The sequence below is a fragment of the Pelophylax lessonae genome (assembly GCF_965119305.1).
Source record: "Pelophylax lessonae genome assembly, chromosome: 3".
In the NCBI taxonomy this organism is placed as follows: Eukaryota; Metazoa; Chordata; class Amphibia; order Anura; family Ranidae; genus Pelophylax; species Pelophylax lessonae.
This window is the reverse complement of record NC_138770.1, coordinates 430,155,765-430,180,698: the sequence shown is the minus strand read 5'-3', so window position 1 is coordinate 430,180,698 and position 24,934 is coordinate 430,155,765. Positions and strand designations below refer to the sequence as shown.

Sequence of the window (24,934 nt, the reverse complement as noted above, 5' to 3'; positions counted from 1 at the left end):
CATATGACAGTGAGGTAGATAGGGTGCAATAGTCTGCAGGCGGTATCGCTCAGATGACAGTGAGGCAGGTAGGGTGCAATAGCCTGCAGGCAGTACAGCACAGATGACAGTGAGGCAGACAGTACTTTCAGGGAGATGGTGAGTGTTCACTACAGCAGTAAGTGATGATGGTGTTGGCACAACTGTTACCCCTTCTGGCACTGATTGTGTTGAGCCTGCCGCCTATGGACCGCAATCACAGGGGGAGGTTAGGTGGGCCGCAAGCGGCTAAAGTCCCGATATCAAGCAATGCTTACCCAACCTGTGTGGTATGGGAGGTGTGCTGGTGGCTCCGAATCACCCCAAAGTGATTATGGCGGGAGGAATATTCTGCAGGGCTGCGCTGGGCCTAGTCCAAGATGGCGACCGGGGGCCTAAGAAGAGAGCGCTGGTGTGCAGGGTATGGGATCCCGGGGGAAGAGGAGCCTGATAGCGGTGGTGGCGGGACGATAGGCGGGATGCCCCACTTGGGCTGTGTCCTACCTTCTAGTGGATTGCAGTCCGAGGCACAGTATTCCGAGTCCCGGTGGAGGCCCTGGCGGCGGTGTTACGTGTAGGCCGCGAGGGATGGTAGATCACTATCTGCTCCCAAATGGCCGGACTAGAAGCACTGGGCACAACCGCTGAGGGGGACCGATGCGGGGAAGCTCCGAAGCAACCCGATTCCACTTCCGGATGCGGCCGCCGTGCGGTACTCGAGGCCGCCGCTTCAATCCCGGAGGTAGGCCTCAAACGTCCGTGCGGGTAACCCGCTCGTATCCCGGCAAGAGTGGCCTCAATCGATGCGTATGTGAGTGGGCAAACCTGCCGAGATGGAATAATGGCCGTGGGTCTAGTATAGGCTTACCTGTAGGTACAAGTGGTGTAACAAAGTTTACAACCACTTTAAGATTGTCAAAACCTTTCCAGATAAGCTATTCTCTTCTACAAATGTTTCCCAGTAATATTAATTTGAGGTGTCTTTTATAAAAAAGTGGGATTTTCCCCACTGTGGATCCAGTTATTGCCTGTTGTAATAAAAACACTGGCTGTCCCTATTGAGGAGGCCCGAGTATTTAAGGATCAGGTTGGCAAACATCTTAAGGTTTTTACAAATCCTTTTTCTCCCTGGGAGTTTCTGCCATGCAACCTGCTCTTGTTGTCTTGTCAGTATCTCAGACAATGGGAAAATGGACTAAAAATCTGTCTGAGGAACTTGAAACTATACTTACAGCAGCAGTACACTATTATATTGACGTGTTAGTCGATATTGTCTGTCTAATTTCCTGTACGAGTCTCCTGTTTGTTAATATGAGAATTCTCTGACAAAAGCACTGGTCTGTGGAACAACAAGGTAAAAGACACCTATTGCATATGCCTTTTGATCAGGGGTCAAGTCCTGAGAAAAAAAGTGTGGGAACTCAACCAAGATCCCACCCCTGCCTCAAAAATAAAAAAGTGTGTGTGGGTATGTATATACAGTATCTCACAAAAGTGAGTACACCCCTCACATTTTTGTAAATACTTTATTATATCTTTTCATGTGACAACACTGAAGAAATCACACTTTGCTACAATGTAAAGTAGTGAGTGTACAGCTTGTATAAACGTGTAAATTTGTTGTCCCCTCAAAATAACTCAACACACAGCTATTAATGTCTAAACCACTGGCAACAAAAGTGAGTACACCCCTAAGTGAAAATGTCCAAATTGGGCCCAATTAGCCATTTTCCCTCCCCGGAGTCATGTGGCTCGTTAGTGTTACAAGGTCTCAGGTGTGAATGGGGAGCAGGTGTGTTAAATTTGGTGTTTTCGCTCTCACTCTCTCATACTGGTCACTGGAAGTTCAACATGGCATCTCATGGCAAAGAATTCTCTAAAAAAAAGAATTGTTGCTCTACATAAAGATGGCTACTGCTGGCTGGTACTGCTGGTGGGTACCATTGGTGGGTAATGGTAGCTGGTACTGCTGGTGGGTACTACTGGTTGGTGCTGCTGGTGGGTACTGCTGGCTGGTACTGCTGGTGGGTACTGTTGATGAGTAATGGGTAATGCTAGCTGGTGCTGCTGGTGGTAACTACTGGTTGGTGCTACTGGTGGGTACTGCTAGCTGGTACTGTTGGTGGGTACTGTTGGTGGGTACTGCTGGCTGGTACTGCTGGCATGTACTGTTGGCGGGTACTGTTGATGGGTACTGCTTGTGGGTATTGCTGGTGGTGGGTACTGCTGGCTGGTACTGCTGGTGGGAATTGCTGGCGGGTACTGTTGGCTTGTACTGCTGGCTAGTACTGTTGGTGGGTACTGCTGATAGGTAGTGTTGGGTACTACTGGTTGGTACTGCCTGGCAGGTACTGCTGGCGGGTACTTCTGGTGGGTACTGCTGGCTGGTACTGCTGGTGGGTAATGTTGATGGATAATGCTAGCTGGTACTGCTGGTGGGTACTACTGGTTGATTCTACTGGTGGGTACTGCTGGCTGGTACTGTTGGTGGGTACTGCTGGCTGGTACTGCTGGCATGTACTGTTGGCATGTACTGTTGGCAGGTACTGTTGATGGGTACTGCTTGTGGGTATTGCTGGTGGTGTGTACTGCTGGCTGGTACTGCCGGTGGGAATTGCTGGCGGGTACTGTTTGCTTGTACTGCTGGCTAGTACTGTTGGTGGGTACTGCTGATAGGTACTGTTGGGTACTACTGGTTGGTACTGCCTGGCAGGTACTTCTGGTGGGTACTGCTGGCTTGTATTGCTGGCAGGTACTGCTGGCTTGTATTGCTGGCTGGTACTGCTGGTGAGTACTGCTGGCTGGTACTGCTGGCTTGTATTGCTGGCTGGTACTCCTGGAGGGTACTGCTGACTTGTACTGTTGGTGGGTACTGCTGGCTGGTACTGCTGGCTTGTATTGCTGGTGGGTACTGCTGGTGGGAACTGCTGGCTGGTACTGCTGGTGCGAACTGCTGGCTGATACTGCTGGCTTGTACTGCTGGTGGGTACTGCTGGCTGGTACTCCTGGCTTGTATTGCTGGTGGGTACTTCTGACTGTTACTGTTGGCTGGTACTGTTGGTGGGTCTTGCTGGTGGGTACTGTTGGTGGGTACTGCTGGCTGGTACTGCTGGTGGGTATTGCTGGTTGGTACTGCTGGCTGGTAATGCTGGCTTGACCTGTTGGCGGTTACTGCTGGTGGGTACTGCTGGCTGTTATTGCTGACTGGTACTGCTTGCTGGTACTGCTGGTGGGTACTGCTGGCTGGTACTGATGGCTTGTTTTGCTGGCGGATACTGTTGGTGGGTACTGCTGGCAGTTACTGTTGGTGGGTACTGCTGGCTTGTACTGTTGGAGGGTTCTGCTGGTTGGTTCCTGACCATCAGTGGGACAGGAGCTGTGCTGGAGGAGGCATGTTGCTGCAGTAGAGAGCAGAGCCGATGCTTCCTGTATCGCTTCTGTGCCCTGTCACAGGCAGAGTACATTTGGTATCACTCCGCCTGTGACAGGAGCCGGCGCTATACAGGAAGCATCGGCTCTGCTTCCTCTAGTGCCAGCTCAGTTCCTTCAGTCCCTTCACACTGATGCTCGGGGATGGCTGGTCGGGAACCCTAAATCTTGGCTTACCAACCCGCCATCCCAGAGCAGAAGTTGGCGCCGGGATTCAGGTGGAGGGGCACCAGAACGCGGCTGCTAACAGGAACAGAGTTCCTGCTATGGAAAAAGTACAGGAACGCTGTTCCCATGCGTTCCTGCAGGACTGCTTTTGATGAAGAATGTCTCTTTGATGCTCCTTTAAACGTTACTACAGCTAAACTACAGGAAAGAAAAAATTAGTTTCTTTAGTTTAGGTAAAAATGTTAGGTAAAACTATTAGTTTCATTCATCTTGAATACTACCATGAGGCTCCATTCACACCTGAGCGTTTTGTTTTCAGACATTTTTTAAGTATTTTTTCTGGCGCTTTTCATTTTTTTTTTTTTTTTTTTTAGGTGTTTTTTTGCAGGTGTTTGGAGGCAGGCATTGACATCTGACCAAAAACGCTTGTAATCTGCCAAAAAAAGAAGCTCATGTACTTTTTTGAGCTTCAGGTGTTTTGCTTCAGGCCACAAAACACTCATGTGAACAGGGGCCATTGATATGAATGGGATTTTGTTTGTTGGGGCGTTTTGGAACTTCAGGGATCTTTAAGGAGCTGAAAAACGCTCAGCTGTGAACAGGACCTAAGCATTGTGACTTAGGGCTCATGCACACTGCAGCTAAAAAGAAAAAAAAAAAAGCTGCCTTTACAGGCTTTTATTTCAGCTTGAAGAAGTTTGTGCTTTTTTATGCTCTTGTGCACGTTTTTTTTTTTTTTTTTAGCTTCATCAAGCTCTTTTGAGCTTTTTTTGAGCATAAGCGTTTTTTTGTTTTTTTTTCATCCTAGATAGTATTTTCTTAACCACTGTAATAAACAAAACAAAAAGCTGGAACAAAAGTTTTTGCCCATTTTTAAAGCTTCTTTGCGCTTTTTTTTTAGCTTTTTTTTTAACTCATTTGAGCTCTATGGGGCACTAGCTCCTCTCAAAAACACATGTTTGATGGGGAGGGGGGGGGGGGGGGTTGCCTGTAGGAGCATATGCCTGAAACCACCTGTAAAAGCCAAAATGTGCATGGACACATTGGCGAACATGGAGGAGAGTTTCTAGGCAGAAAAAATAAGGGCCCAAAAGCCTGTAAGAGCAGCGACTTTGAGCTCCTTTGAGCTGCAGTGTGCATGAGCCCTTAGAGTTCCAGCTCTCACACTGGGTGGCTCCCTCTCCATCTACCTCTCCCTTGGTCTTTTCACAAAATGTCTTCAATACATTTCACAAATTATTCTGTGAATGGATGAGGGGAGTTATCCAACTCTTCCTCCCCCCTTGTCCATAGATAGAACACCCTGCATTGTGTGAATGCTTTCGTGGCTGAACCAGGAGAGCGAATGACCCACTATCTTTTACTGCACCAGAGAAGGATTTGTCAGTTTTAGTGCAGAGGTTTCCAGAATGAATTAATTTAAACAAATGCAGCACCATCCAAACATGGGACACAAATTATTAGAGGTAATTTACTTTTAAATAGCAAATATCCAAAATAATTGTTTCCAGAGTTCAGCTTTGAAGGTGTCACTGGTGGTAGGGGTACCCTTTCAGCAAAATCGGCCTAGGCCTTAAAATGGGAACGTTTTCCCCTGTGATAGAAAATAGTATGTTTTAGCTTCTCCCAAACCTTCCCATTTCAAAGCTAAGACAGGCACCCAGTTCATCTGCAAGCACCAAGCTCCAAAAGCTTCCAAAAACCTGCAGACAAGTCTCTTTGAAATGAAAAAGCCCCCAATTTCAGAGTGAGGGGCAGGGCCGGCCCTACCATGGGTCCCACTGGGTCCATTGGACCCAGGCAGCACTTTGAGAGTGGCAGCAAATTGACTCCCAAGACTTTTTCCAGCAGTTTTGTGTGTCACCAGTTTGTGGGGCATTACGGGAGGCATTTTCCCAGCTCATACTGCCCCTCGTAGTGCAAACTGATGAGTAAGAGGAGGAGGAGCATCTCCTCCAGGGAACGTCCCTCACGTAATCGTGGTGTGCGCAATGACGTCAGACATCAACGCACTCAATCTCACGCAGGGCAGGCTGGATCTTGTAGGGTGGTGGGTGTTGAAGGCACAGGAGTGACATGGGTGATAGGATGACAGACAGTGGGTGTTTGGTGGACCGGCCCGGTGATGAGTTATGGAAGAAGATAACAGTATATATAATATTTTCAAGATTTTATATAATGGATGTGGGGGCCCTTTGGTGGGCCTGATTTTTTTTGGAGGGGGGGGCAGCATTTCATTCTTGGACCCAGGCAGCACAATGTCTTGGGCAGACCTGATGAGGGGACATCTGTTGGTCTTTGTTTTTTACCAATGTATCCAAGATACATTCTGACCAGGTGTCCTCAGAGTTCAGAGGATACAAGCTAGAGTTATATTCTCTGCCTTTGCCCCACTTATCCAACCAACCTTTGTCTCTGCAATGGCCAGCAGACCACATGCTGCTCTACAAGATCTTGAGTTCAGGAAGTATTACAATTTTTCCAAAACTGGAAAGGTTTCTGGGTTTTACTCAAATGTATTCACTGTACCCATGGCTTTTTCTCAGTGGGAACAAGGGAGGAACGCAGTTGCAGCACCTTCAGCACTGAATGTATGCAATGGCAGAGGGTGCTGGGGTATGCTGCAGGGTCTTTTGATACTGGCTGCTGGGGGATCTATTGTCACTGGAGGGGATCTGTTTTTGGGGTCAGTTGTTGCTAGGAGGGATCTACTGTTGAGGGCGGGGGGGTCTTCTGATGCTGGTTGTGGGGAGATTTGTTTTTGCTGCTGGGGGTCTTTTGTCGCTAGGGTGTATATTGTTGCAAGCAGTCGATTGTTGCTGGGGGATCTATTGTTGCGGGGTATATTGTTGCAAGCGGTCCATTGTTGCTGGGGGGATCTGTTGTTGATGGGGGTCTATTGTTGCTGGGGGGTCTATTATTGCAAGCGGTTCATTGTTTCTGGGGGGGTCTGTTGTTGATGGGGGGTCTATTGTTGCTGGCAGCAGGGGATCTATTTTACGGCTTTTCGTGTTATCGTTGACAAATTCCATACAAAATACTGAGCACCACAAATGTTACTTGGTTCTGTATTCTCTAAAAGGGGCAGTATTGGGATGTGGGTAGGGGGCAGAGACAAGGGATGACTCTGCCCTGAATCTGTTCCTACACCTAGTTTCTGAGAAAAAAAGCCCTGACTGTACCCAAACCAAAAGGGGACATTTACCCCATTTTAAGTATCTTCATTAACTTTCAATTTTTTTCCATGGAATCCCATCAGGTCTGTCATAGCTTTCCTCCTCCATCAGGAAGACTTTCCAGCCTCTGCGGATGTGTACATGCATACCCCTATATTTCCTGCACACAAATGCTATCTACGCTTTGTGGTGGGTACACGACACTACCGGTTTGTTGCCCTTCCATTTTGTCCATCTTCCGCATACCGTGTGTTTAACAAAGTACTGTCTCCAGTACTTGCCTTACTGCACTTCCAGGGTATTCCTATTGTAGGAGTTCAAACTCTTTGGGGTTGACTTACTAAAACTGGAGAGTGCAAAATCTAGTGCAACTGTGTATGGTAGTCAATCAGCTTCTACCTTCAGATTGTTCAATTAAGCTTTGACAAAAATAAAATGGAAACGTATTGGTTTCTTTGCAGAGCTGCACCAGTTTTTGCACTATCCAGTTTCAGTAAATCAATCCCTTCATGGCAATGTGGTGCAGATTTGCCAGACTCTTCAATGGTTTAAATGAACCCTGAACCTTTACAAACTGGTATTGACTCATCATTTGAAGCTAAGGTTGGCAACCTGACAATCTCAATCTCCTTGTTGGCCGGAGGCAGGTAACAAGTAGATTGCAAATAGGTCCATGCCTTGCCAACAAAGTACTTTCCCCAGAGCTGCCGAGTGGCTCAGGTGCATGTTTGCAAAGGGCCGGGCTGACAATTGGAAAGCAATTTACCTCAATCAGCAAAGCTTTGACCTTGAAGAGCAGTCTCTTCATCTGGCGATGTTTCAGGACTTCTGTCTCAGGGGGAAGATGCCAGACGTGGATCTTCTTGCCTCCAGATTCAGCAATAAACTGAGTTTGTCTCCAGATGAAAAGATCCATTAACAGTAGCGGTGGATGCTCTGGTGGCTTCATGGAATTTAAACAATCTTATCTATACCATTCTTCCTCTGAGACTTGTTCCCCATCTACAACACAGGATGAAGATGGGGGGCCTACTGGTTATTCCCATAGCACCAAATTTGCTGTAAGCCCTTCCAGATTGATTAGATCTTCTGTCCCAAGAATCGGTTTACCACCCTACTTTTTCATCACAAGCTTTGACAGCTTGGATATTGAAGCCCAGGACCTATGATTCCTATAATGCCAAAAGTGACCTCCCACAAGGTATACTATTGCACATGGCAATATGTTTTCATCTTAGGAAATACTCTGCAGGCAGTCCATTTTACAGTTAGAAATAAAAAAGGGAATGATATTTGCGCTTAAGACAGAAAAATACTAAGACAATATAAAATATATGTACACAAGGCTGCTAGCTCAATAGGAAGATCACAGTCCATATAAAATAGTAGATGTATATTAGGAGCTGCGCCAGACATACATTAAACAATCTATCACAGTAATACAGTCCATAAACAATCTAATGGAGTAGAACTGCAGGTAGAAAGAAAGGACCCGATCCAATCAGCCAATCACCAGTGAATAGTGAGAGAGATGAGTTACACCCTGTGCTGACACCCGTAGCCTCTTACCGGAACTTTTGACCCTCCTGTCACAGAGCGGTCAAACAGGCATAAGAGCAAACGGCGCTCTGCGTAAATGATGGTTCCTAGTCACATTCCTCACATTCATAGTAGACATCATATAACAGCATCAATGGATAAAACCGCGGTATGTAGCGTGCTCAGCTCCGATACGTCCGCCTTACGCGTATCGTCAAACATCTATGACATCTTCAGAGACGTGAACTTTTTACAGTTAGGCCTAGATCAGCATTTGGCCCTCAATATTGTTAAGGGTAAAATATTGCTGCTTACTATTTTGCCTCTCATTCTTTGGTTAAGGCTTTTTTACGCAATGTCTGTCATATAGTCCCACCTGTACAACCAACTGTGGCTCCATAGGACCTGAATTTGCTTTTCTCAGCTCTCCAATAACTGCCTTTTGAACCTATTCCCTAGAGATTTTTGCCCTTTCCTCTTGTATTCATAAGGCTGACTTTCTTGCTACCATCACCTCTGCAAGGAGTGTGTCTGAGCCAGATACACTGTCTTGAAAAGAACATTTTCTAAACTTGCACAATGAGTCTTGAGACCCAGAACCTCCTTTCTTTCTAAGGTAGTTTCTGCTTTGCACCTCAAACAGGACATTGCGCTTTCATCTTTCTGTCCATGCCAGTACACCGTAAGATTCCCCTTCATTGTTTAAATGGTATTTATGCTGTGTGTGTGTTTATCTCACAAACACTGCATTCTTTAGAAAAACTGACTCTCCTCTTGTCATTCCTGATGGCCCTAGTAATTTTTTTGGCTTAGACAAAGTTTTGTTTAGACTTGGAATGTCTTTGAACATCCCAGTTTACTCTGATTTATTTCTGACCCAGTGTCCCACAGGAAAACAGGATTTTTTATAATTACCTTGAAGTCTGCTTCTGCAGTTCAGGTCTCACAGGACACAGGTCCCACCGTCTGTTTTGAGATCTACTTCTTATATTGCTTTTTTAATAAAAACTGAAGCATGAGGGGGTTGGAGGACTTATTCCTGACTGGCTATTTGTTTTTTTCTGCTTGTCAGTGTCCAATTTCTCCTGTAGGCAGCAGTTTAACCCAGTTGCCTCTGATTTATTTTCAATCCCGTGTCACTAAATGAACTCCAAGAAATTGATTTTGTGGTAAGTATACAAAACCCTGTTATCAGATACCACAGCACACATAATATATGTTTTTGACAAAAAAAAATTGATTGGATAAGATATTATGGAAGTAAAAAATGTAAAATTGTTTAAAGTGTTACTAAACCCACAACAGTAAAATCAGTCTGTATATGCAGCAAAGCATGCTTGTCATACTAACTTTGGAACCTAAAGGGTTAATCCTCTGCATTGTGTAAAAAGGCTGTTTGATCCTGTCTTTTCTGATCCTACCCTTTTTGCACAGTCCCCAATCTTTCTCATGATAGAACGGAACATTGGGGGCACTCTGCACATTCTCAGTTAGGTGAGAGAGTGTTTCTTTTTTTTCTTGGGAGAGTGCATGTGATCAGCACAGGGCCAATCAACACTGTCTAGACAGAGGGTCAGGGTCCTGCATCCTCATAGGACAATCATGGGAGAATGAAAACTCCTCCTACAAGTTTTAACTAGACACTGACAGAAGTCACAAGACTGCTAGATACTGCTGATAAGAAAAGGTATTTAGCAGTGTATATTTACTAAAATAATTGCATTTCCCTGTTCTGTGGAAGACCAGATATAGTGAATAGTCCTGGGTTTAGTAACACTGTAAGGCTTATTTATTTAGAGCCCTCAGATAAAAACAACACATTAAACTGAACTCAATTGTTAATTTCATGGTTCTGCGGCTTGCAGGTCATATATACACATTAGTTATTTACACTGTTAAAAAAATGAAAGGAACACTTTTTAATCAGAGTATAGCATCAAGTCAGTTAAACTCCCAGGATATTGATCTGGTTAAGTAGCAGAAGGGGTTGTTAATCTGTTTCAGCTGCTTTGGTGTTAATTAAATTAACAACAGGTGCACTTGGTGGGCAACAATGATAGAAATGGTTTTACAGGTGGAGGCCACTGACTTTTTTCCCTACTCATCTTCTCTGACTTTTCACTAGTTTTGCAGTTGGCTAAGGTCAGTGTCACTACTGGTATCATGAGGAGAAACCCGTACCCTATAGAGGTTGCACAGGCAATCCAACTCCTCCAGGATGGCATCAATACCTGCCATTGCCAGAAGGTTTGCTGTATCTCACAGAGCATGAAGGAGATTCCAGGAGACAAGCAGTTACTCTAGGAGAGCTGGAAAGGGCTGTAGAAAGTCCTTAAACCATTAGCAGGACCTGTGCCTGCTCCTTTGTGCAACAAGAAACAGGATGAGTACTGCCAGAGCTCTACAAAATGACCTCCAGCAGGCCACTGGTGTGAATGTCTCTGACCAAACAATCAGAAACAGACTTCATGAGGGTGATCTGAGGGCCTAATGTTCTCTAGTGGGCTCTGTGCTCACTGCCTGGCACCATGAGGCTTGATTGGCATTTGCCATTGAACACCAGAATTGGAAGGTCCGCCAATGGCACCCTGTACTTTTCACAGATGAGAGCAGATTCACCCTGAACACATGTGACAGATGTGAAAGGGTCTGGAGAAGCCGTGGAGAACATTATGCTGCCTGTAACATCGTTCAGCATGACCGGTTTGGTAATGGGTCAGTGATGGTCTGGGTAGGCATATCCATGGAGGTAAACACAGGCCTCTACAGGCTAGACAATGGCACCCTGACTGCCGTTAGGTATTAAGATTAAATCCTTGGACCCATTGTCAGATCCTACACTGGTGCAGTGGGTCCTATGTTCCTCCTGGCGCATAACATTGTCCCGCCTGAACTGGCAATAGCATGCAGCCAGTTCCTGGAGGATTAAGGAATTGATACCATTTATAGGCCCCCATGCTCGCCTCTGGGACATTATGTTTCGGTCCATCTGACGCCACCAGGTTGCACCTCAGTCTTTTCAGGGAGATCTGGGAGGAAATAACCTAGGAAACCATCCGTTGTCTTATTAGGAGCACGCCCCAATGTTGTCAGGCATGCATACAAGCATGTGGGGACCATAAAAGCTACTGAGTACCATTTTGAGTTGCTCCAATGAAATTTCAGCAAAATGGACTAGCCTACTGCATCATTTTTTTACTTTGATTTTCAGGGTGTCTTTGAATTCAGCCCTCTGTAGGTTAATCGTTTTCATTTCCATCAAACAATGTGGCATCCTTTCCTTCTTAACACATTACCCAGTCCATGGCAGTGTAGATATCCAGCTTGATATTTTTCCCCATTGAGATCTAATGTGTTTTCAGCATGTTCCTTTAATTTTTTTGAGAAGTGTAGTTGGTGATATGAACATCTTCTAGATGTATGATTCTTCATCAATTTCTGTTACACAAGAAAAACTGGGGGCTCATACAGTTGCATATTTCAACTGCATCTTTAGAGACTCTCATTTGGGAGTCCTACTTTGTAAAGGACAGCCATGTGTTGCCTTAAAAACCCCTAAATCTCCTCCTATGTTACATTTAGCACATATCAGTGGGCAAAGTCTGCACAGATGGGCTTCCCCATTCACTGTTCTTGGAATAAAAAGCAGGCCAGAAATATAAAGCAGTCTGACACACATTTAGGTAGAGTACCTAAGAATTGCCTATGGCACCAATAACATTTTTAGTTGTTTGTTGCTTAGTTAGTATGGTTACCTTTTTTTTTTTTTTTACAGCCCATTCACACTGCCGCGACAGGATTTTGTGGGTTGACCTGTGAAGTCTTGGCGCGACTTGCACGGATTTCATATAATTGAAGTCAATGCAAGTCGCCTCCAGGTCGCCCCAAAGTAGTACAGGACCCTTTTTCTAAGTTGGAGCGACTTGTGTCGCTCCTATTAGAACGGGTCCTGTACTATTCAATGGCGAGCGACCTACCGCGACTTGTCAGGCGACCAAGTCGCGCTAGTGTGAATGGACCCTTATTCAGTCCACTGGGTTGAATGGAAAAAAAAAAAAAGCTCCCTGTATGTACTTAGCATTAGTCTTTAATTCTTTTATGACCATTGGCTCCCTACTGATCAATAGACAAGTGCAATTTGTTTACAATACGAATACAAATTCAAACAAAATTTTGGTTATTCGGAGATTCAAATGTATCTGAATCACCAAATTAAATAGTAATGAATTTTGTTAAAATACAAAAAAACTTTGTTTTGTTTATTCATTTTCTAACGAATTCCAAATTTTCATAACAATTTGAATCTAGATCAGTTAAAAAATAATCAACCAATTTGAATTCTGTGTGAAGAATAGCCAGTTGTTATGCAGCGGACGAAAAGCCAGCTGCAACATCCTTAACAACTGATGGCTCATTGGCTGTAAGCGGGCTTCCCCACTGACAGCTGAAATGTAAACAAAAGCATGCCAGCAATAGAAAATTTTGAAAAAAACTGCGTTGGGTCCCCCCCCCCTTCCCAATCCATGCCAGGCTCTTCGGGTCTGATATAGATGTTAAGGGGAACCCCACTCCACAATTTAAAAAAAATGCTGGATCTGAAAAAAAAAAACTTACGGTCTCATTGAAGGTTTCCAAACGACTGCGTGCTCCTCCATCTGACATTTCCTAAATAGGTAACCCCACCCCCGTGTGACATCACAGACCGGGGCATAATGGGTCGATGATGTCACAAGGGGTGTGGTCAAGCATTGACATCAATGGGTGACCCCTCCCTCTTGTGACATCACCCACCAGGGCATGATGGGTCGAAGATGTCACAAGGGGGCAGGGTCACCCTCTGACTTCATCGTGTGACTCTGCTCCCTTCTGATGTGATCAACCCATCATGCCCCGGTCGGTGACGTCACAAGGTGGCAGGGTCACGCATTGACATCATCAGGTGATTCCACCCCTAACCTATTTATGAAATTTCAGACAGAGGAGAAGGCAGTCGGTGGTTGGCCTTCCACGAGACCGGAGGTTTTGTTTCTGTTTTTTGGGTCTGGCAGTGCGGTGGGTGGCATGAGATAGATCTACATGGGGGGATATCGTTTCACCACTTTACCACCGGAGGATTTTCCTGCTTTACGTCTAGGCCACTTTTTGCAACTTGGCACTGCGCGACTTTAACTCACAATTGCGCGGTCATGCAACGCCGTACTCAAACTAAATTAACGTCCTTTTTTCCCACAAACAGAGCTTTCTTTTGGTGGTATTTGATCACCTCTGCGCTTTTTATTTTTTGCAAAATTAATAAAAAAGAGCGAAAATTTTGCGAAAAAAATTGACATTTTCTACTTTGACAGTTAAAAAATATCCAATATATTCAATTTTTGCCATATATTTAGGCCAAAATGTATTTAGCTACATGTCTTTGACAAAAAAATTCTCAATGAGCATATTTTTAACTGCTTTAAGACAGGAAGATTTTACCCCATTCCTGATCAGGCTATATTTTGCGATTCGGCACTGCTTTGCTTTAATGGACAATTGCGCGGTCGTGCGATGCTGTACCCAAATTAAATTTATGTCCCCACAAATAGAGCTTTCTTTTGGTGGTATTTGATAATCTGTGCGATTTTTAATTTTTGAAAAAGCGACAATTTTGAAAAAAAAACACAATATTTTTTACATTCTGTTATATAACATTCCCCAAAAAAAATGTATAAATAAAATTTTTTTAACATTTTAGGCCAATTTATTTTCTGCTACATATCTTTGGTAAAAAAAATCACAATAAGCGTATTTTGATTGGTTTGCGCAAAAGTTATTGCGTTTACTAACTACGGGAAAGATTTGTCATTTTTATTGTTTATTTTTTTTACTAGTAATGGCGGCGATCTGCGATTTTTTTTGTGGGACTGCGACATTGGACCCCTAACTGACATTTTTGACACTTCTGGGGTTACCAGTGACATTACTACAGTAATCAGTACTATAAATATGCGCTGTTACTGTAATAATGACACTGGCAGGGAAGGGGTTAACTTTATTGGTGATCAAGGGTTTAAATGGATGCCTCATGCTTACTGACGTGTGTGGGGGGAGGGGATTGTGTGACACAGACACAGATCGCAGGTTCAGCTATGCTGAATCCTGTAATCTGTCCCTGCCTGTCACATAGGAGATCCGCCCGCTTTGTTTACACAAGCGGGCGGATTTCCTTACTCGATCCCCGACGATCGGGGAAGAGCGGCGGTGATCACCGCCTCTCCTCCACTGGCCCGACTCCCGCTGTGTATGAATACAGCGGGAGCGAGCCCCCGGCGGCGCACCGCCAAGAGAGGGAGGAGTCTGGCGACGTAGGTCTACGTCGCCAGACGATAACGAGCCACTGTGCCGCAGAAGCAGCACAGTGAGCAGTGGTAAAGCGGTTAATAAAGGAATTGCCAAAAACTTGTGCACTGTCTTTATTCACTTTGTACATTTTTTGGTGAATGGGTAGGGGTACTATGTACCCCATACTCATTCACATTGGGAGGGGTGTTAAAGGGGGCTTCTAGATTATGATAAGCCCCGCCCACCCGCAGACCCCCACAACCACCGCACTGGGTTGTGGGGAAGAGGCCCTTGTCCCCATCAACTTGGGGACAAGATGCTTTGGGGTGGTGGGGCAGAGCCCCTCCTGCCCCAAAGCACCCCCCCCCACATTGAGGGCATGTGGCCTGGTATGGTTCAGGAGGGGAGGCACTCATTAGCCCCTTTCCTGTCCTACCAGGCTGCATGCTTGATAAGGGTCTGGTATGGATTCCGGGGGGGATCCCACTTTACCAGACCTGAATGGCCTGGTATGGATTGGGGGGAACCCCATGCTGGTTTTTTTTTTGGAATTTTCTATGGCCGGAATTCTTTTGTTTACATTTCAGCTGTCAGTGGGGAAGACCGCTGACAGCTGATAAGTAATCAATTATTAAGGATGCGGTAACTGGCTTCCCGGCCCACTGCTTAACAACCAGCTATTATTTACACAGAATTTGAATCAGCCGATAATTTTTACAACTGATCCAAATTTGAATTGTTCCGAAAATTTGGGATTCGTTAGAAAATTAATAAATTAAATTTAACGAAAACTAAACTAAATTACAAACGAATCAACGAAATGAAAATAGTAACATAACAAATCAATTTTTTCCATTCTGCACATGTCTACTTATCACAAGATCATATATTCCCTGAATCACTGATAATAAAGAGATACAAATGGGTGTGTTGTAACAGAACACCAGTTCTTGGCTTCCCCTTAAAAAGGGAAAAGAATGTGCTGTAACAAAAAGTTTACTAAAATAGGGTATTTTTATGGCAAACTGGAAAATTAAACAGTGATATAAATGAGCGACACGGTTATAATATATAAAGTAAGAGTCATTTTTTATTAACATTTTTTTTTAAGAAAAGCTCACCTTAAACAAAAAAAAAAGAAGTGTCAGTATAGATAAATTATTATTTCTAGTCTTGTTTGATGTACAATAAGTAGAGTGCACTCTGCTTAGGAAAGAGCTAAGGAAATGTAGAAAAGAGCTAAGGAAATGTAACTAAGCAATTTTAACACCACCCTGAATGTATCTTATGTCAATGCTCATCCTGAGGCACAGTTCATTTCCTTTTTTTTTGCACAGAAGGTTTATCATTTTTTTAACTGAGCAGAGGGACTCAACGTTTCCAAACTCTTCCAGTTATTAAGCAGTCCCGGCATTTTGCAGTCTGTATAGGTTGTGTTTTAAAAAGTGTACTTGAAGTGTTACTAAACCCACAACAGTAAAATCAGTGTGTATATGCAGTAAAGCATGCTTGTTATACTCACTGTAGAACCTAAGGGGTTAATCCTCTGCATTTTGGAAAAAAAGGCTGTTTGATCCTGTCTTTTCTGATCCTCCTCTTCCTTAACTGACTCCAACCCATCTCCTGATAGAACAAAGCATTTGGAGTCAGGCTGCACATGCTCAGTTTGGTGTGTATTGCTAGAGAGTTTTTTTTTTTCTTCGGAGAGTGCATGTGATCAGCACAGGGCCAATCAGCACTGTCCAGACAAAGGATCAGGGGATCGGTGAATAATGTAGGTGCTAAGAGTACAGTACCATAACCCATGGCAATCAATTAGAACTTACTTCACCAAAGTTCATGCTGCACCCATTATTTTGCTCCCCATACATTTTATAGACCCAGGTGCTAAACACCAGCAGGGGGCTCATCTTATTATAAATTATGTGATCCTGGGAAAGAGAAAAAGACAGCTGCACTCCAGAAATGTTCAGACAGGCTACTTTATTGTTCTGGGCTGGCAAGCAAAAAGTCCCTGCTTTAGACTTCGTCCACTGGTGTGTTTCACATATGTAAGCCCAGCTTTGCGACTAAAGTGTATATAGAAGAAGGTTCCAGGCGGGTACTCTTTGCATGTTTGCCTGGAACAAAAAAGTTTCTGGTGTTTAAACTTCTCTAGAGTGCAAGCAACTTTTTCTCTTTCCTTGACCAAAAGCCAAAGTTTAATTACATACAAGTGAATTGTTATACCTATCTAAAACTGTTCAACCAGCCTTGTGATACAGCCATCCTAGCCAACAACATAGGCAGACCTCTAGCCCCCAGTGCTTGTATGGTATACAGCTTGGGCAATGACCAAAGAGCAACAAAGTTAAACTGACAGCAACATAACAAACATGACTAGCCATGACTAAGAGGATTTACCCTCTTTATTCTAGTCTAGAAGAGTGCTGATGTACAGGGGATTACAAAGCTATCATAAAGGCATAGTTCTGGAACTTATACTGGCTATATTCAAAAATATTTTTTTTAGGGAGTAAATACATTTTATAAAAAAAGGCTTACATTTCTGCTTGTGATTCAATCTAAAGAAACCTGTGCTTACAAAAATGCATAGCCTGCCATTGCTAATCTTTCCTTTTAAATATATTCCTGACTGTAATGCTGAGCCAATCTCTTCAAAGCTTTCTTTGTCACTGACTAAAAAAAGTATACACATCAGAAGTTCTGATTCGACTTACTGCACCCTTACTAGTCAGTGACTTGGTACAACAGCCAAACAACTATCATTTTTTAGGAGGTAGTCTGCCATGGTAGCCTTCGTATTTCTCTCAATACAAGTTTTTCTGTATATTAACCTTGCTCATCACAATGACTAATGCTCAGGATATTACATTATAGGTGACTGGCCTGCTTAGCTGCTAGCTGCCAGCTCTGGTCCCTAAATGATCAGGAACCAGAGTGGTTCCCAATTATGTGATCACTATGTCAGCTATGACATAATAATCAAATGCAAACTGAAGACTTAATTTAAAAAAAATAAAATGTTTCAGCTTGCACAAGCCACTCTAGCTTGAAGAAAACTGTGTGCCACTGTTTAATACTGTAATTGACTAATACAATTAAAGTATTAAAATAAATAAATTAAATGTTATTACAAAAGTATTTTACATTTTTGTAAGCTAAGCTATAATAATTCAATGTTGTAAAAATGATTTAGATATGCAATTTAGAGGAGTTTTTTTTTTTTCAAGTTATCTGATGTTTACTGGCACTGCTAAATTTGACCTGGGCATCTAGGAATTTAGTAACCTCTAGACCTAAAAGGATTAAAACTGAACTGCTCCATATTTGTACATGCAATTCATTTAATGCATCCAGAAAGACCAAATAAACATGCTAAATTTGTTAAACTGCCTCTGTAAGTTTTCCTCTGTACTAATGTTTCCTTCTGTTTTAATGCCTTACAGTCAAATTCCAATAAATGTGTATTCCACTGAAAAAGCACATTCTTGAGCATGTAGTATGTTCATGAAAATCGGCATGCTTATTTTCTCCCCACCTCTTCATCCATTATAAGATTTATTCACCTAAGGAAGACCTAGACATGTCTTTCAGTTAATTGTATCTTAAGTAGTATCAATAAAAAAAAACATTTCTAAAACTGTAAAAAAAGAAAATGTATTTTCAATAAAACCAAATCAAATAACAAAAGTTTCCAATCGTGTTTGAGAAGTTATTTTTCTTTTGCACCAGTAAATAGCAGTATAAAATGTTGGTGTCCTCCATACAGAAACACATAAACTTTTGAAATGTAGGTAGCTCTGGTTTGTAAAGTAAATTCTTTCACACTTTTATAAATAATCAGGGATGAATGTTTTGAATTGTAAAAGTTCAGAAACAGAATATTTGGTATTGTGAAAGAAGCTTAGTGCAGTAAGAAGTTCAATATCTCTCACGCGGGCTGCGTGAAATCGAAGAAGTTGTTCAACCCACAGCGATTCTTCCTTATCATCCTGTAAACACAAAAGACAATGTGAAAAAATAAGAGATTAGAACACAAGTGTCAAACACAAGGCCCGCGGGCCGAATCAAGCCCCCCAGGCCATTTTATGTGGTCCTTGCACCTCTCCTGCAGCTGCTGCATCTCCCTCATCTCTGCCCCCACCTTGTCTCAGCAACATAACTCCTCTGCCAGATCCTGTGCTTCCCCCTGCAGCTGCAGGGAGGACCACCCCCCCCCAAATGAGCAGTTGGCAGCAGAGAGGAGGACACAACTTCTCCTACAGATCCTGCACCTCTCTGTGCGGCCGCATCATCCCCTCCTCTCCACCTCCACTGGTCTCGGCATTCAGCTGACTCCAGCCCTCCTCCAGACCCTGCAGTTGCTGCTTCCCAGCTCTGCCTCCAGCTTCTTCCCAGCAGCAGCACATGGTAAAGGGGATGCACTGTGACATAAGGTTAGGGAGGGTGTGGGCCCTTGACTTCTGATAGTGATGGGCTGAAGATAGAACTGGCCCTCTGAGGGCAACCATAATGCTGATGCGGCCCACAATTAAATTGAGTTTGACACCCCTGGATTAGAACATTTACTTTAAGGTTACCCATAAAGGAAAAATGTTCACCTTGGTAATGGCATGTAGGGAAGCATCTACCTGTCACCACACTTGTCACTGGTTACTGTGTTGTTGTGTCTTTTAACTTGGTAAACTAATACAGTGCAAATTTTGTCAATTGTTTTACTAGAAGAATGAAAATATGCCCCCATATCTCACACAGACTTTCCAGAAAGATGAAAAACCTTTCACACAGTATGGGCCAGCTCAGTAGATTGATTTCCTTTCCTTCTTAGGATTCTTTCCTAAATGCACATAATATAACTGAATACTAATATTTATAGGTAAAGCTGATACAGGGAATATTCAATTGCCTTTTGGGGGATCAGGAAGGAATATTTTTCCACCACTGGAGCAAATTGGATCATGCTTTATGGGGGGTTTGTATGCCTTCCTCTGGATCAACTGTAGGTATAGGATAGTGTACATGGAGGTTTTCTATTTGTGTGGGTGTGTGTGTTTGTCTTTTGGTTTAATCGGATGGTCTATTTTTTTTACCAGATTAACTGTAACTATGTAAGCTATGCAATGATGCCTTCTGATGGATGGAAATGTTTCAAAAGGTATCTATAAAGAACCCAATATTGCACCATATTGAACAATGTGTGTCTACTTAGAGGCGAATATGTGGAATATGGCCCTATGTCAGGTTGGCATGTAATGAATAATCCTTTCAAAATGTCTCTTTATTTTGTCCAAGGAGTACATATGTTGCAAACAGAGCCAACACTAATTTGTTTCAGCAAGGCCTTACTCATAGTTCAGTTTGGACGAAAAAAAGAGAAATTTTATTCATCCTCACCTGGTTGCCAATTTTATCTACATGGAATGACTCTTGTGTTGTGGGGTGGAAAAAGAAAAGCAAATCAGGCACAATGAGTGGAAACAAAGAGCTCTTGCTGGCCCTGATTGCATGTTTGGGTTGCAGTGTCATTATCTTGCATGTATGTAATGAATAATGGCCAAAGTGATGAAGACCCATCCCTTTACCTCTGAGTAGGTAAAAGATCAAACATCCAGAGGATGTAAACACTGTCTCCATACAGGACAGGCAGCGCTAAGCAGATTTTATTCAGGACTACTATTTTAGCATCTCCGCAACAGCTATGAATTTGTTCAAAAGTAACATGACAGAGTATATGCAATTACAGTACAATGACAATTTTGTACCTACTGAGATCTGGCCAAATTCTAAATATAAAAATGAGTACACCCTGCCCAAACCCAACAATCTCAATAATTTGCTGTGGCTACTGTCAGATTCAAAACAGAGCAGGAATTTAAAAGGAAGTAGGTGCTATGAGTTGTACGAATTATGGCATCCCCAGCATTACTACCAAATGAGTATAAGTTGGTGTAGTACATCATATAATTGCTAGATGCACAACATCATTTAGTGGGTGAGCATAACAGAAACAGCCTAATCACACTGGATAAAAGGCAAGGGATACATCATTTTATACATTGCTTCTTTAGTATGACTTGTGACCAGTGATGGATAGAGGTGGGGAAGAAGCCACACTAGGGTGTTGGATATTTGAATATTAATCTGCTTGCAGGAACAATAAAGCTATGTGGATCCCAAAACAGTAATTGATTTGGCACAAACGCTGCCATGAACACCCAAAGAAAGACTCCTACAATTCAAAGAGAAAAAAAATAGTCGTCTACCTCTTGCAACCACATACAATCCACCACTAGAAAGGATAAGAAAGATGATCAAAGACCTGAAACCCATCATAACAGAGATAAACACTCTGAAATAAATATAAAAAAAAAAAATGCTGGTGTTCAGGCAACCAACCAATATCAGATACAAATGAATCAGTGGGAAACTTCACTCTGATTACAGGAACATAAACAAAAGAATAAAGCCTTGCAACAAGAATACTGCAAGCTGTGCAGCCACATCAATTGGTGAAACACAACAGACATTAATGGAAAAGTCCACCCTAAAACTAAAATCCCTGCATCTATAGACCTCCATGATCGAACACTAACCTATCTAGCCCTGTAAAGAAGAAATCAGTATACATGCCTTTTTTGAAGCCGATCCGACCCGATCCCACGATGAGCTGTCGGCCGTGGCTTTGCTGTGGAGGTGGGTGCAGAAGACACATCGGACAATGGAAGCCCCATAGTAATTCTATGGGTGACATCACTTTCCATTAATTTTACAGCTGTTGTCAGCCGTGTCCTCTGCAGAGCGTCCGCCGCTGGAGACTGAGTCAGATCGGCTTCAAAAAAGGTAAGTATACTGATTTCTTCTATACAGGGCTAGATAGGCTAGTGTTAGATCGTGGAGATCTATAGATGCAGGGATTTTAGTTTTAGGGTGGACTTATCCTTTAGAAAAAATATCTTCATAGACCTACTATAACAGAACACAAGGAAGAGGATTATGGCACACCTGTGAGACATAATTTCTGTAAGATTTTGGTTCCTAAAGGGAATTAAAAAAAAACAAAAAAACACAGGAAAGGAAAAACTTTTTGAACTGTGTATGGAAATTCTGTTAGAAGAGCTAATGGGCTGAATGTGGACCTCAGTTTCTTTAATCAATACCAAACAGTTTTATGATCTCTCCCCTTTCCTCTTATTTCCGGAGCCCTTTTTAAACTATTGTAAGCTCCTTGAGGGCAGGGACTGATGTGAATGTGTAATGTATATGTAAAGTGCTGCGTAAATTGACAGCGCTATATAAGTACCTGAAATAAATAAATAAATAAACTCATCATTTGTCCAACATTCCTAATTCTATTAGCTAATACTTCTCAGAGATTGTTGTCTTGCAGATTTCTCCCTAAAACTGTGCAAAAACCTTTGTATATCAGTACATGCTTGGACAAGTGGGAAGGCCCTAAAAAAATGTGTTCTGAAAAAGTAACTGTTAGGGTCCTTTCACACAGCGCGGTCCGTTCTCTGCTCAGCGGGGGGACCGATCCACTGATCCCTGCTGAGCAGGGGATGACAGCTCCGTCTCCGATCTGTGTGTGAAGATGGAGCTGTCAGATCTCCGCTGTCTTCTATGGGGAGATCGGATGAGAACGGACCGCCTGTCCGCCCATTCGCCAGACGGATGGAAAATAGGGTTCCATCCACCCGGATTTCACAGACAGGATCGGGTCGGATAGCAGCGGGTGTCAGCAGAGATGTCTCCGCTGACATCCGCTGCCTCATAGGGATGCATGGAGCATCCAATCCGGTCCGCCAGAAAAACTGACAGGCGGATCGGATCGCCCGTGTGAAAGGACCCTTACTGCAAATAAAAAAAGTATCTCAAACAGTATTCAACTGTGTTGTTGCAAGTGCAGTAATACAGCTTGTATCCCCTCTTCACATGTATCTAACCACTAGGGTGAGCTATCGCCTTGTTTTACATGAATAGCTTCTATTTCAGACAAGGAAAGAAAGCTCAACTTACAGCGCAACTTTCACTGTTTTCTGTCCTATGAGGCACAATATAAGATATCACATCAAGAGGTCCAGTACACTGCAGCAGAGATTCAGAGGAATTTTTACAGCTGGTTAGAACAATATAGTAGTGAGTTGGAATGTAAACATCTGTATCCATTGACTTTCTGCAAGAAAGCATATTAGAAAAAAAAAAGTCTTGGTTAAGCAAAAAAAAAAAAAAAAAAGCCATAAATTTATATATGTTCCACAGTAAATGTAGTCATTTACTTTATGCAAAAATATGCTTTAAACTGAACCTGTACTTTTTTCTTATACTGGACAAAATAAAAGGTTCATGTTACTTTATAGAGGAATAAGGTACCTAATTTATATTCAGTTCTCTCCCCTGCAAACTGTTCACACCAGCTTACCCAGAAGTTACCCAGTACAGTAATTCCAAGTATGCAGAAATGTGTGACACTCCTCTTGTCTTCCTATAATGCAGGACTTTGTGATTGAGCAGACCACTGCAAGGCTTTAACCCTTTCATGTGAAAGTGGGACGATTGTCTACACAGCCTCTGTTTCATTTTTATCTTTGCACCGCATGATAAAACGTATAATGGAGTCTTTGGGGGTGATTTACAAAAACTGATGCACACAAAATCTGGTGCAGCTGTGCATAGAAACTAATCAGCTTCCGGGTTTTATTGTCAAACCTTAATTGAACAAGCTGAATTTAGAAGCGTATTAGTTACTATGCAAAGCTGCACAAGATTCTGTTTGCATCAGTTTTAGTAGATCTCCCCCTTTGAGTCAGTGTTGGATTTAAACAGCCAAAAAGAAAGTGGAAGGCAAACATAGGTTTCTTATGCCACATATAACAAAGTTATAACTGTTACTTTGTGTTGTATGGGCAAAGTACACTTTAACCCAAATAAAAGTGCTCTACGACAGTTTTTGCACGTTATCTGCCTAATGCCTATACCTTATTCACTATCCTGCTCTGTGGCTGTGATGATCAACCTAATCCACTGACAGTACTTACACTTGGTTTGTAAGATGTACTTACTGTACATATCTTTACTGCTACAGCATATGGTAGAGGCACTATTATTATATTGTTATTATTATTAATATTATTATTAACAATTTGCATTATTTAGTAGCTTGTATAAGAAAAAAACACTAAGGAGTCTATTAAAAAAAAAAAAAATTGCGAATGCCTCAGTATTCTCACAGCCATCATGAATACTTCCTGTAATGTTTTTAAACACTTGCCGACCGCCCGCCACAGATATACTGCGTCAGGCTGGCTCGGCTACGCAAACAGCCGTACCTGTACAGCGGTTCATGAGAGCACTCCTGGGGGCACGCGCCCACCCCCATTAGGCAGCAGGGAAGCCGATCCATAGGGCCCATGGCCGCGATTGCCGCCAGGCACCCGCGATCGCTCCGCGTGGAGAGCGATTGAAGGTCTGCTGTTGTAAACACAGCAGACCGTTCTCTCTGGAATGAACACAGAGCGCCTGTGATCCTCCTATTTAGGATAACAGGTCTCTGTGTTGATTCCACTAGCCCCTCCCCCATACAGTTAGAAAACACCCCCTAGGCTCACACTTAACCCTTTGATCACCCCTGGGTTAACCCTTTCCCTGCCAGTATCATTATTACAGTAACAGTGCATATTTTTAGCACTTATTACTGTATTAATGTCACTGATCCCCCAAGAAATGTAAAAAATGTCAGTTAGCTGTCCGATCTGTCCGCCGCAATGTCACAGTCCCACTAAGAATTGCAGATCGCCACCACTACTAGTAAAAAAAAAAAAAAAAAATGACATAAATCTTTCCCCTAGTTTGTAGATGCGATAACTTTTGCACAAACCAATCAAAATATTTTTACCAAAAATAGGTGGCAGAATACAAATTGGCCTAAAATGATGAAAATTTTTGATTTTTACATTTTTGTTTTTTTGAGAATGTTTTATAGCATATAGTAAAAAATTGTTTTTTTTTTTTTTTTTTTTTTTCTTTCAGAATTGTCATTCTTATTTTTGTTTATAGCACAATAAATAAAACAATCGCACAGGTGATCAAATACCACCAAAAGAAAGCTCTATTTGTGGGGGAAAAGGACATTAATTTTATTTGGGTACAGCGTCGCGTGACCGCGCAATTGTCAGTTAAAGTAAGCAGTGCCATATTGCAAAAAGTGGCCTGGTCATTAAGGGGGTAAAACCTTCCAGTCCAGCAGTGGTTAAAATATAAATACATGGCATGGAACATATTTGATC

At 42.8% G+C, this 24,934-nt stretch overlaps 1 protein-coding gene across 1 annotated transcript in view; it reads right to left on the bottom strand.

The window, feature by feature from the left end:
- Window positions 1-18,403: 18,403 nt before the first annotated feature.
- Window positions 18,404-24,934, bottom strand: part of ENPP1 (ectonucleotide pyrophosphatase/phosphodiesterase 1) — a 194,996-nt gene continuing 188,465 nt past the window's right edge. Inside the window, exons 24-25 of the mRNA XM_082250115.1 lie at window positions 22,668-22,824; window positions 18,404-18,643 (exon numbers count right to left, since the gene is read on the bottom strand). Coding sequence (XP_082106241.1) covers window positions 18,482-18,643; window positions 22,668-22,824 — 319 coding nt within the window. The 3' untranslated portion in view covers window positions 18,404-18,481. The remainder of the gene's footprint in view (window positions 18,644-22,667; window positions 22,825-24,934) is intronic.